The sequence below is a fragment of the Garra rufa genome, chromosome 24 (genome assembly GCF_049309525.1).
Source record: "Garra rufa chromosome 24, GarRuf1.0, whole genome shotgun sequence".
In the NCBI taxonomy this organism is placed as follows: Eukaryota; Metazoa; Chordata; class Actinopteri; order Cypriniformes; family Cyprinidae; genus Garra; species Garra rufa.
In genome coordinates this window covers 2,043,293-2,056,536 of record NC_133384.1, presented here as the reverse complement: position 1 = coordinate 2,056,536, position 13,244 = coordinate 2,043,293, and the positions used below count along the sequence as shown (strand labels likewise).

At 38.6% G+C, this 13,244-nt stretch overlaps 1 protein-coding gene across 1 annotated transcript in view; it reads left to right on the top strand.

The window, feature by feature from the left end:
- The window catches only part of kmt2ca (lysine (K)-specific methyltransferase 2Ca), a 142,408-nt gene that overhangs the window by 53,875 nt on the left and 75,289 nt on the right, over positions 1 to 13,244 (top strand). The window contains exons 11-13 of the mRNA XM_073830301.1: positions 569 to 711; positions 10,950 to 11,057; positions 11,141 to 11,967. Coding sequence (XP_073686402.1) covers positions 569 to 711; positions 10,950 to 11,057; positions 11,141 to 11,967 — 1,078 coding nt within the window. The remainder of the gene's footprint in view (positions 1 to 568; positions 712 to 10,949; positions 11,058 to 11,140; positions 11,968 to 13,244) is intronic.

The window sequence follows — 13,244 nt, the reverse complement described above, 5'->3', positions numbered from 1 at the left end:
ACCAAAAATGGTTCCTCTATGGCATTGCTGTAAAGAACCGTTTAAAGCACCTTTATTTTTAAGAGTGTAGTCTCATCCTGTGTTTTCTGTGTATCCACCCTGTTTGCTGCATTCATATGTGTTTCCATTAGCATCACCCAATAGTAATGCACAGATAATGATTGTTTCCAGTCAAATACTCCCCCCATCTGCCATTGGTTGGCCAAATAGATACTCCAGCCTCAAAGCCACAGCACTGGTCACACCAAACACTCAAACTTTGGCGGGATGAATTACACTGTGGCCAGAGTGTAGGTTATTTATAGAAAACACTGTGATGGTGTAAGGCACTTAAAAACAGAAACTGATTTCTATAGTGAATGATATCTGTGTGCAAAATGTACAATGATAGATGCAAGACCTTTAGCTCAAGTAACACGTTTTTACTTGTACAGGTTAATCTTTAGTAGCAGATTTCATCCATTCATTCATAAATAACTAAGATGTTGGGTTTAGGCAGAAGCTGTTACCTTGATTAGACCATTGATGGTTGTCACAGATGGTTGTTTATTATGTGTTTCTCTGTCAGATGGGTTCATGTGGACTGTGAGAGGCAGGAGGGCACTGACCCTGACACCCAGGTGCAAGATGGGTACACCTGCAGAGTGTGCAAGCAGGTGGAGGAAGAGAGCAGGCACAATCAGCCCATCACTGACCCAGAGCCTGCCGAGGGTGAGTACACGTCTTCTACACTTCATATGGAGTTGTTATCCATGCAATTGGCAGTATTGTAGAGTGCTGGAGGCTGGACATACTGCTTCACACAAAGACCCTGTTTACACCTGCATCTGTGTCCATTAATCCAGTCAGAATTGGTCAGCTGAGACAGATTGCAGTTTACACCTGGCATTAACCTGCATATCAAATTCATCTCCTATCACCACTTGTGATCAGATTTCAAAGGGGAGGTCTTACTTACAGAACAAAAGTTTTTTTTTGTTTTTTGTTTTTAAGCTGAAGCTATTATCTCAAGAAAATTACAAATGTTTACACAACAGATAATATGTGGTTATTTGTGTTTTTAACTACCTCCAAATTATTATAATTTAGTGGATCACATAACAGCTTGAGATCGTAACATTTTGTATTTGGTTTAGTTTCATTTTATTTAGTTAACTTAGGTTGTGCGTAGTTGTTCTTTCTTTCTTGCTTGCTTTCAGTCATGTTATGGTAAATTAATTCAACAAAAATCTGATTTCTTTTTTCTTTCTTTTCTTTATTAGTATCATACATTTTATTTCCTTTAAACACATACAGTCAAAAGTTTTTGAACAGTAAGATTTTTAATGTTTTTAAAGAACTCTCTTCTGCATACCAAGGCTGCGTTTATTTCATCCAAAGTACAGCAAAACAATAAAATTTAGAATTATTTTTACCATTTAAAAATGTTTTTATTTGAATATATTTAAACATTTAATTATTTATGTGATTTCAATGCTGAATATTTAGCATCATTACTTCAGTCACATGATCCTTCAGAAATCATTCTAATATTCTGACTTGCTGCTCAACAAAACAAAAATGTATCATTTATTATTATTAACAGCTGAGTAGATTTTTTTTTCAGGTTTTTTTGATGAATAGAAAGTTTAAAAGGACAGCAATTATCTGAAATAGAAATCTTTTGTAACATTATACATGTATTTTTCATCACTTTTGATCAATTTAAAGCATCCTTGCTAAATAAAAGTCTTAAAAAGAAAAGAAAATACTGACTGCAAGCTTTTGAATGGTATAGTGTATAATGTTACAAAAGCTTTTAATTTCAGATAAATGCTGATTGGGTAAATGCTGAATGCTTTGGATCTTTCTTTGGATCTGTTTTAAATATTGGTAATAATAATGATGATGATGATGATGATTCTTGAACAGCAAGTCAGCATATTAGAATGATTTCTGAAGGATCATGCTTTTGCTGTATTTTGGATCAAATAAATGGAGTCTTGGTAATCAGAAGACACTTCTTTAAAATCATTAAAAATCTTACTGTTCAAAAACTTTTGACTGGTAGTGTATTTTATATTTCTGTTTTAGCATTTAAAGTTTTTTTAATCCGTTTTTCCATGGAATAAGTATATTTAAAAAGTTAAAAAAATATATTTAAATGTTTAAAATGTCTACTCTCCATGAAAGGAGTTTTAAGCTTAGACTATTTTCCTGTTATGCTGTGTGTTTTTTTTTTTCCTGTTTACTTTATTGACTGCTGTTTTGTCTGTGTTGTTGGTCAGTTGTAAGGTGCTGTAGGCCGTTTTTTTGTTAAGCACTCTTCATGGCTGTTACAGAGGCTGTTGCATTGAGTATGACAAAGAAGTAGTGCATGAGCCTCTCTGCTGTCACTGATTGTAATTACAGTGTGTTTGTCAGTTCAGCCAGAGACCTGAGCGTGTGAGCAGGTTGAGAAACACCACCGTCGTGTCTTAATAAATCTTTCATAATATGCCCTAAATGAGCGTTTGCATTTTTCAGTGTCATGTAGGGACCACATTTTCCCTCCCTAGTGTGATGTGAAGTCAGCATGACATGAAACTAGCCCTGCTTACAGTTTACATTTTTATTTAAGGTGAAAGTGTTTGTCTTAGAAATCTTGACTGTCTACCAATCTCTCTTTTTTTGGTCAGTTTACTTTTTCTTACACTGTTTCATCTGGCAATAAATCGCATTACAGAATTAAAATGGTTTGCAGATGTCATTTCATGTTGACTTTATGGCCAGTTTTTGAGTCCACGAAGGAGAATTGGGTGAGACATTATTTTATTTTTGTTGCACACTACAAAGCTCTTTAAAAACTGCAACTGAAGAAAGAAAATGAATCACCTACCAGCTTCCTGTGCTTAGAGTCTCAGCTGGTGACCTATCATCAAGACGCTGGAAGCTAAAAGCAAATCGTATTTTCTTTGGGCCCTTTATTAGGAATGGTAATGAGAATGGACTCTTCCTGTAGCCTGATGGCAAAGAGATGAATTTGCTGTGTGCCTTTGCAGTGGTTACATCCCCCAACTGCACCTTATTACCAATGATTTTTTTTCTTCCTGTGGGCCTGTGGTGGGGAGTTGATATATGTTGGCATGTGGTTGGCAGAAAAGGATACAATCAGACCCGGCTGTAAGGGCTCTTTGTAAAGCCAGTCATGCCAGCAGCAATGCACTGGGCCACTGCCAGCAGCTAGAGGAAGCAATCATCCCATTGTTGGGCCCCCAAGAGAGACGGCTCTAATCAAGACAGAGACGCCCACCTGTTAACCAACCCTACCACACCCCCACTTCCTGATAAACACACACTGAGTGCACACATGCACACGTACATACTAGGGTTGTCACGACACCAGAATTTCCATAGTTTAGGATTACAATATCAGTTAATACTGTTGCTGTTGAACAGTACTAAAATATTCATTTTTATTTGTTTTTAATTTGTTAAAAAATATATATATAACAAATAAAACTGCTTTCAAGTACAAAGTACTTCTTAGTGAAATAAACATTGGTGAAATAATAAAAATAGGTAATTATTTATGTAAACTGTAATTAAAATAAAATTGAATTAAAAAATAAAAAAACCTAAACAAATATCACGCTTAAAGGGATAGTTCACCCAAAAATGAAAATTTGATGTTTATCTGCTTACCCCCAATGCATCCAAGATGTAGGTGACTTTGTTTCCTCAGAAAAACACAAACGAAGATTTTTAATGAAAACCGGTGCAGTCTGCCAGCCTTATCATGGATGTGGATGGGCACCAAACCTTTAAAAGTAAACAAAAACATGCACAGACAAATCCAAATTACACCCTGCGACTCGTGACGATACATTGATGTCCTAAGACACGAAACGATCGGTTTTTGTGAGAAACTGAACTGTATTTATATCATTTTTACCTTTGATACACAGCCACGTCCATCTGTCATGAGCACGAGTTTGGCATCAGTCACGTCACATGTGCACGCACTTCTGGCGTAGAATACGCAAACGCCGGAAGCGATCTGTCGCATGAATACGACACTCATTGTTTACACAGTGCACAGAGATTGTGGGTATAGCGGCTATTCAAAATGGCAATTACTTGCACGTATCCTGATTGTTTAAACCGATTTAAAGCTAAAAGATTACGTTTGTTTGCGCAAACTCATCTGGGACTTTTTACTGATTTCCCCTTACGGCGTTTGCGTATTCTACGCCAGAAGTGCGTGCACATGTGACGTGACTGATGCCAAACTCGTGCTCATGACAAATGGACGTGGCTGTGTATCAAAGGTAAAAAATGATATAAATACTGTTCAGTTTTTCGCAAAAACCGATCGTTTCGTGTCTTTAGACATCAATGTATCATCACGAGTCGCAGGGTGTAATTTGGATTTGTCTGTGCATGTTTTTGTTTACTTTTAAAGGTTTGGTGCCCATCCACCTCCATGATAAGGCTGGCAGACTGCACCGGTTTTCATTAAAAATCTTTGTTTGTGTTTTTCTGAGGAAACAAAGTCACCTACATCTTGGATGCATTGGGGGTAAGCAGATAAACATCAAATTTTCATTTTTGGGTGAACTATCCCTTTAAGTCAAAAAATGGGGGGGAAATGCAGTTAAAGAAGTTCACTTTCAGAACAAAAATTTACACACAATTTACTCACCCCCTTGTCATCCAAGATGTTCATGTCTTTCTTTCTTCAGTTGTAAAGAAATTACGTTTTTTGAGGAAAACATTTCTGGATGTCTCTCCATATAGTGGACTTGTATGGTGTCTGCAAGTTTGAACTTCCAAAATGCAGTTTAAATGCAGCTTTAAAGGGCTCTAAAGGGAGGAAGAAGGGTCATATCTAGTGAAACAATCTGTTATTTTCTAAAAAAATAAAAATAAAAAAATGCATATACTTTTTAACCTCAAATGCTTGTCTACATGTATTTTATGTATTCCGGTTTAAGACAGTTAGATTATGTCGAAAAACTCCCATCTCATTTTCTCCTCCAACTTCCAAAATCGTCCTACATGTTTCACCTTTTTTTTGTAAAAGGCGATTGATGACCTTTGCACGTTCACTTTGTAAACACTGGGTTAGTACTTCTGCATCGATGTAGGACAATTTTGTAGTTGGAGGCGAGAATGAAATGGGAGTTTTTTGACATACCTTAACTGTCTGAACCAGAATACACAGAATACATGCAGAGCTAGACAAGATGAGCATTTGAGGTTAAAACTTATATAAATCGTCATTTTTTTTTATTTTATTTTTTTTAGAAAATAACCAATCATTTTGCTAGATAAGACCCTTCTTCGTTGGCTGGGATCGTTTAGAGCCCTTTGAAGCTGCATTTAAACTGCAAAATCCAAAATCCACATTCAGTTTGTTTGTACAGATCAGTACATAAAAAATTGCAGAGGGGCTGAATAAGCATGCAAATTCACTCTTTGACAATAGGTGCCGCTTATAGAAAAGCTGAAATGCAGCAGTTACCCCTTGTTACCACGGTAAACAAATCCATGCCTCTCTGTACAAAATATCTCTTGCACTGGCGACATGCGAATGCTTGTGTCAGTTTGAACAGATGCATTAACATCCGTTCATTCAAATTCAAATTTTATCACACCAAATTTTTCACACTTTTCCTTGTGTGAACAGGACATTTTGTTGCTGATTTAAAATCTTATTTAAATGTAAGCGTGGCGACCAGTTTTTGAATTTAAGGATTTAGTCTTGCATTGCTTACTGCTTACCTTTAAAGGGTTAGTTAACCCAAAAATGAAAATTTGCTTATTATTTACTCATCCTCCAGGCATCCTAGGTTTATATGACTTCCTTCTTTTAGACAAAGGCAATCAGAGTTATATTAAAAATTATCCTGGCCCTCCCAAGCTCTGTCATGGCAATGGGCGGGTGTTTCTCTTCATCAGTCCAACACAAGTTTAATAAAGTGCATCCATTTATGATAAAAAGTGATTCACGCGGCTCCGGGAGGCTCACAATAAAGACCTCCTGTAGTGAATCGATGTGTTTTTGTTAGAAAAAAAATCCATATCAAAAACGTAATAATTACTTTAATATAATCGTTCATGGAAACAGCTCTGGGCGGATGACGTAGGACGTTTGCAGTGCGCATACGTGCAGTGAGTCTCGTGAAAACCAACATTTGTTTACAGAAGCAAAGGAAGCAAAGTTTCCTTACTTCAGCAAAGGAAAACCAGTCTTCTCTGACATTTTTCTTTACAAATCCTTGTTTTTGAACTTCCATGGTGTATCCACGTTCGTCACTTCTGAGCGGTGCAAAACCAATATCATACGTCATCCGCCCGGAGCAGCTTCCGTGTACAAGCAGTTGGCACAAGCTAGATTAAAGTGATTCTTACGCTTTAAATATGGATATTTTTCTTACAAAAACGCCTCACGCATCGAGCCATGTGAGGCACTTTTTTATTATGGATGGATGCACGTTATTGGAGTTGTTTTAGACTGATGAAGAGAAACTATGCCGTTATTAAGCTTGGAAGTGCCAGGATAATTTTTAATATAACTCAAATTGCATTTGTCTGAAAGAAGGAAGTTATATACACCTGGGATGCCTGAAGGGTGAGTAAACAAGGGTGCTGTGGTGTCTGAAAAGGAGTTCATTTGGAGTGTGCATATACAAACCTGAAGTGGAGAACTACACCATGCATGACAATTCGAAATGCATGAATGTGGCAATTGGAATATGCATGCTTTCACTTATGAGAGTTCAAAAGTTCAACAATCAATAATGCTTCATGCTGTATCTTAAGCTATATACATAAGGTGAACATTGATCCATCGACTAATTGGGTACTTTTGTGGATGCCTGGTTGACAGTAAAAGATTTAATCTTATAGGCCCTGTTGTTTTGGCATTGAAGTAACAATACTTTTGACATCTTTAGTAGATTTATAGGTAGGTAATTAAAGAATCTCTTTGGTCTTATGACCACATGTTAGAGGTGGTATTTTCCCCACAGTGCAGTAAAATGACTCCACCACCTATCTAAAGGTTTTTTTGTTGCCATGGATGTGTAATGCCATCAGTGATTCATCCTGACACGGCTGAAAAGAACCACAGTCACGCTTACTCACATGACCCAGTGCACAAACAACACAATCACCTGAGCTGGTGCACAGATGGCTGATTGTAGCTGCTGCATAGCTGCTTTGAGATCTGCTTCTTTCATGATGTTATGAAGTGTTAATCTGTTAGGCTGGAGGCTAGAGCCCGTCTGATGTCATACCCACACTGGGAATGGTAAATCCTTTAAGTTCATCTGCTTTGCTCTCAGGCACTGTGCAACGCTGGCAGGTGACACTGTCAGGTGAGAATTGATGAGTGAAGTCAGTGCGAGGGCTTATGGGAGTTTGCAGACCCTGAGGCACACCCGATCATCAATAATAGGTGTTTGAAGCCCAGCATCAGCCAGAGAGCAGACTTGCTCTGCTCTCTAGAGTAGGAATGTTTCAGTATCCTGTTTTAAGCTCCTCTTTTTCCTTGTCCGTCCAGTCAGACTACAGTCATTGCGCATCAATGCCTCATGACCTCAGCGGCCTTTCCTCTTGTTTGAACTCTACTTGTCCACTGAGGTACCCTGAGGCCTGTTTACATGCTGCTTCTACTGGGCTGCTCAGCTAGTCTTGAACCTCTGTCTTCCCCCAGTGGCAAAATGAACTTTTTTGAGGGCCACAGTATAGAACAGCCTTTAAAGCATTACTGCTTTTATGTGCTGTTTTTAGGGGTGTCACAATATTGTATAAATTAAATAACGATATCATGTTATTTCAACACAATTTTGTAAATAATCCAGTGCCTATAACAGCCTTGACTGACAATCCAAGTAGTGCACCTTAACACTGGTTGCCACCCGTCATAAAATGTAGAGACACCGTGTGCAGCTACTACTGCTGTACAAAATCATGTCGGAGATGAGATGACAGATGAAAGTGAGACCCTCTACCTCCACCTGAGAAATGTTAGCTTGCCAATGTGGGAGTTTTTTGGATTCTCTAAAGAAAGATGATGTGTTAGACTAGGGGTGGGAAAAAAATTGTGAAAAACTCATCATCTCTGCAGTAGTGAATGCACCTATATGCATGTTTCATATAGATTACATAATCTGAGAATATTTGTTTTCCTTTTGAATTGGTTCTTTTGAAAGTAGACACTTCAGTCTCAATAGATATACTTGTCATGTCTGTAAGGCAAGTATACACAGTTTCGGGATTTTTTTTTTTTTTTTTTTAAGCTTAAGTTCAGAGACAGAGACGGCAGAAAGCACATTCTGTTTGCTTTCTTTGTTTTACAAAAGCTCAATGTTTTGTTGTTATCACGAGTGCACACAAATAAACATGGACTCATTACTTTGACTTTTTTACTCTGTATGACCAAAAATGACGGAGTATTTTAAGAGCACATGACCGCCCTGGTGCCTCCATCTGTCATGTAGTAGGCACGCTACTATTCAGCTTCCACACTTCGCATAGACACTTGAATAGCACACATCTTACTAGGTTAACATTAAATTAAGTGGCCATGTCCAGTTGCTGCCATATTTGAGGTTGATGAATGAATTGCCACTTCCTGTGGAAAGCTTCTTCTTAGTCGACTATTAGGGGGCAGTACTAGAATGCACTTAATATTTTTATGTAATTCAACATTACAACTGTTTGATTTAAGACAAGCACACTAGTTCTATTGCTTCTGCTAATTGTATATCATCAAACCCATAATTGTAACAATTCAATTTCCGTCCGTAAATGATCCTGCTCATTTGTGCAGTACGTATAGTATGACGCATTAAATCATGTGGCTTGTTGAGGATAAGTCAGTTTAAGTTGACACTTTTCTAAGTGATTAGACATTTTTTTTAAATGTGTTTAACTTCAGGTGACACAAAGGTAATGTTTGTTTTCATCTATGTAGGTATGTGTAGATGCGAGAGTTTGTTGTAGCGTTCTTTGTAGCGCAGCAGTCTGGGGGAGGGGAAGATATTCTCTAGACCGTGACTTGTCCGCCTGGGTTAAAAATAGCTAGGAGCTCTAAACCAGTGAGGCTTTCATCTTCCCTGTGCTGCTAGTGGATTGTAAGTGTTGAGACGTTATCAGGACACCGCAACCAACCTCACTTCTCTTTAGCACTCTGAATGATGGCTGCTCTATCCTGAGTCTTTGATGGCTCTACACAGTTTTGTACACCCCAGGTTAGATTCAGATTGAGGATGTTTTATTGGCATGATATATAGGGTTTACATTGCCAACATATAAAGGTGGTCATGCCAAATAGGATTTTCTTGCTCTTTTAAAATAAAGTTGTTTGATATGCTGTGTAATAAAATGGTATATCAATTTACTAAGCCCCACCCCAGGCAATTAACTGAAACTAAACTACGAAATTATTTATTTGGAAATTGTCATGTCTGTGACGTCACAGCCATGAGCACATTTATACATCAACACCTATTCAGGTAAGTCTTCTGATTGGCTAAACACCAGCATCCCATGGTCAGATTTTGTAAATGTTGGTATTCAGTAAATACATCAAAAAACAAAAAAGTTATAGTTTTGTTTTAGTGGGTTCTCATTCATTCAACCTATGGCTTTAGTTTGTTGTGGAAATGCATGCTTTGAAGTTTGAAATCCTGCATGCATAAAGCATTTAAACACTGTTTGCTTTTGTTCTAACAGTTATTCTGAAGTCTTGCGTATGAGTGATTAATGAAGAGTGCAGAGCATGGCTCGTGTTTGTTTATTCATTTCTGCGTGCCCTGTATGAGACCATCCCAGCAGTGTCTAACAAGAGCAGGGCTCGTAAATATGTTGTCATGGTGATGACTGGCACAATGGGCTGCAGTGGCAGCTGAAGTATTCCTGTTCCCTGTTCAGAGTGAGGGAAGCGTAAATGTATGGTGGAGGAGGGGGCAAATGGAGCACTGTTGAATTTGATATGTAAGATATAGAAAATACAGATTAAATATTAGTAGAAAATAAGATGTCTTTTTTTTTTAAGTTGCTCTATTCATTTTCTGAGCTGACACGCTATGATAAAATATGATAAAATATGCATTTAGATGCGATTTAGAATTGAAAAATTGTTGTTTTGTCATGGCAAACCAGTTCAGATCTTTTGCATCTCATCTGAATGATGGTGTGAGTGGTCATTTTGAATATAGCTGTCATATTCAGGAACATTTGTCAAGATGCCTGATTTTTAAAGTTGTTGAAGAAACAGTAAAATATGAATGATATCTAAATGGTGGCTGGTTTGATCTTTGCTCTTTGAGTAATACACTAAACCCCAGGTTGCTCCAGGGTGGTGGAACAAGTAATAAGTTAGCTATGCCATTCTGTGGCGTAAATCACGTAAAAATCTCAGAAAAGTACACTGACCTTAGTTGTGTGGCACTAAGAATTCAGGACTACCTGCTGTTTCATTATTTCGAGCAGTTTACCAACTGTTAGTCTAGTGTTTTGTGTGTCAGATTCTTTGGTGCATGTTGCAGTGCCGTTTAAGCAAAGATAATTGGAGTTCTGACAACCAAACACAAGCAATTTATTTTAATTCAGGAAAACAGTGAGTCAATAACAGCAGTGTCCAAGATAAAGACAATTTTCAACAGTAGTTAAACTTTAATGACTCTAAAAATGTCATCAGTGTAAAAAGTAATAATGTTTTCCTTTCGCCTTGAATACTTATGTACACATTGTTTTTAAGAAAATATTATTAAAAGATTATGCTAATCAAACTACATAAATACATCTTTTTTTCAGAGGTATGTTAATGTCACTTTAAGTTTGAATTGCCTTTGTAATGTATTTTTGAATAAATTAGAAAAAAAATGAATGCCATTTCTTTGATCCTTGTGGATGTTCTGAATAGTAAATACTTAGTTGTTTCCTTGTGCAACTGAACACTTCTCCTTCCTATCCAGATGTCTTCATGGCTGTTGAGGAAGTAAATGAAGCTGAGGAGGAAGTGGTGTTGGAGCCAGAGGCCAGTACTAGTCCACTTCCTACAGTGCCAGAAGAGTTCCTGTCATGTAAGTTTTTCTTTAAGTCTGATAATCTCATCTATAACGTGTGCATAATGTTTTGTAGTAATGTGTTTTCCCCTTTTGCACAGCTGCTGAACCTGCCCAGGAGATCCAGGTTACTGTCACTCTGACAGAGGGTTCTGAGCCTCCTCCGTGCACCTCCACTTTAGTGGGTGTACCCTCCCTCTCGTTTCAGGCCTCATCCACTACTGAAGACCATAATCAGGAGCACAGTCTCATTGGTGCTTTGGAAATGGGGAAGGAAACCGAGGATAAACTGCCTGATACTACAGAGGATGAACCTGAGGCGGACGTTTCAAAAGCTCTTCCTGCTTTGCCAACCAAAGAAACTTCCCCCAAACACTCTCAAGCACAAGAGGAAGAACCCATGGATGTCTGTCCCTCAGACCCCACCAGTATGAAGGATAAAAGCATGACGAATGTCCCAGAACCCCAGAGTGTTGTTGAGGAAATTGAGCAGGGACAGAAGCAAGACCAACAAGAGCATGAAGAGGAGAAGGTGGCAGATCCTGAGGTCGCTTGTAATTTACCTGAGCCTGATAGTGTCCCACTGATTGCAGAGTGCAGTCCTACCGTGGAAATGGACACTACTCCTGTTAGCGACCACAGTTTCTCCAGTTTCAGTTCTCCCATTGAGGATAAGAGCCTTGTCTTGAAGCATTCCCCAGGACTGTCCTCCGAGGGCTCAACCAAGTTGACGCAGTCCCCGTTTTCCACTGAAGCCTCGCCGAGGGAGACATCTCAAAGCCAGACGCCTACCCATGGCCTGAATCTGTCTGGATACAGCCCTAGTGTTTCCAACACTACCTTCTTCCCCCTTACACCCAAGATAGGTATGGGAAAGCCAGCCATCTCAAAAAGGAAGTTCTCTCCAGGAAGGCCAAGGGTAAAGCAGGTAAAACTCCTGGTTTTTGGACTTTCTTTCTTGCTGCTCGGCTCCTGGTTTTCCCTCTGTCTCTTTACCACACTGATTCTGTCTGTGATCCACAGTTTTCAGCCACACAGTAATTACTCCTTTGCTCTCCATGTTCCTTCGTCACATTGATTAGTGCCAGAGCGTAGCGTGTATTAATTAACATGGAAAGGCTCTTACTGTGCTCTCTCTGGCTCAGTCTCTGCTTCGCTCCCTCATTCTTTTTCCCGCTCTCTTTCCTGCCTCCCAGTTCCCCCCATTCCCCCCACTGCCCTTCTCAAATACATCACTCACAGTATCCCGGGAGAGAGGGGGCTGGGAGTTGGCTCCAGAGCCAGGGGTTTATGCTAGTGGAACATAAAGGAGTCTTTTTGGAGGTGTGTAATTCGGATAACTGCTCACTGAGCTGGAAAGCACAGCACAAACCCATTTCCCCTTTGAGCTCTGGAGCAGGGAGGATGCTGAGAACTCCTTTTAGGGCCTTCTAACTTGTCATAAATCTAAATTAATCCTGGCATTGCGGTGTCTTTGTGCCCAGTAGAGTAAACTTCAAAGTACAATTAATCTAAGCATTCTTGGAAACAAAGATTAGAGTGTGTTTTTTCTTGTCTTACTGGTGCTCACCTTGGCGTTTCACTTTGGGAATACTTTCAGCATCATTGATCTAATTGGCAGATCACACCACAGCTCCCAGCAGGGCTTAGGTTCGATATATAGTCTATGCGAGTGCGAAAATGCAGGTTTGAATGCTGGAAATGCCAAGCTATTGTACGTAAGAGTTAGTTCACCCAAAGATGAGAATTGTCATCAGTTACTTACCCCTCATGTCGTTCCAAACCTTTAAGACTTTCGTTCGTCTTCTAAACACAAATGTAGATGTTTTAATGATTTTTTTTAATGAAAGATTTATGTTTAAGATTTAGAATTTATGAAAACCCATGCAACCATACAGTGTTGGGGAAAGTTGCTTTTAAAAGTAATGCATTACAATATTGCGTTACTCCCTAAAAAAGTAATAACTTAGTTACTTTTTATGCAAATTAATGGCTTGCTTGTTTGTTTTAATATAAAAAGTTGTATTTTTGGCAAATGTAAAAGCCCTTTCACACCAAAAGTGAAATGAAATCTCAGGCTGAAGGAAAAGTAAATTCACGCCTGTACAGTAGAACGCAGGAGAAGGTTAAACACTCTTTAGCAATAATGTTAGTTTGAAAATGTTAGTGTAATATATTAGTTTAATGTTAGTCTAAAGTAATTTT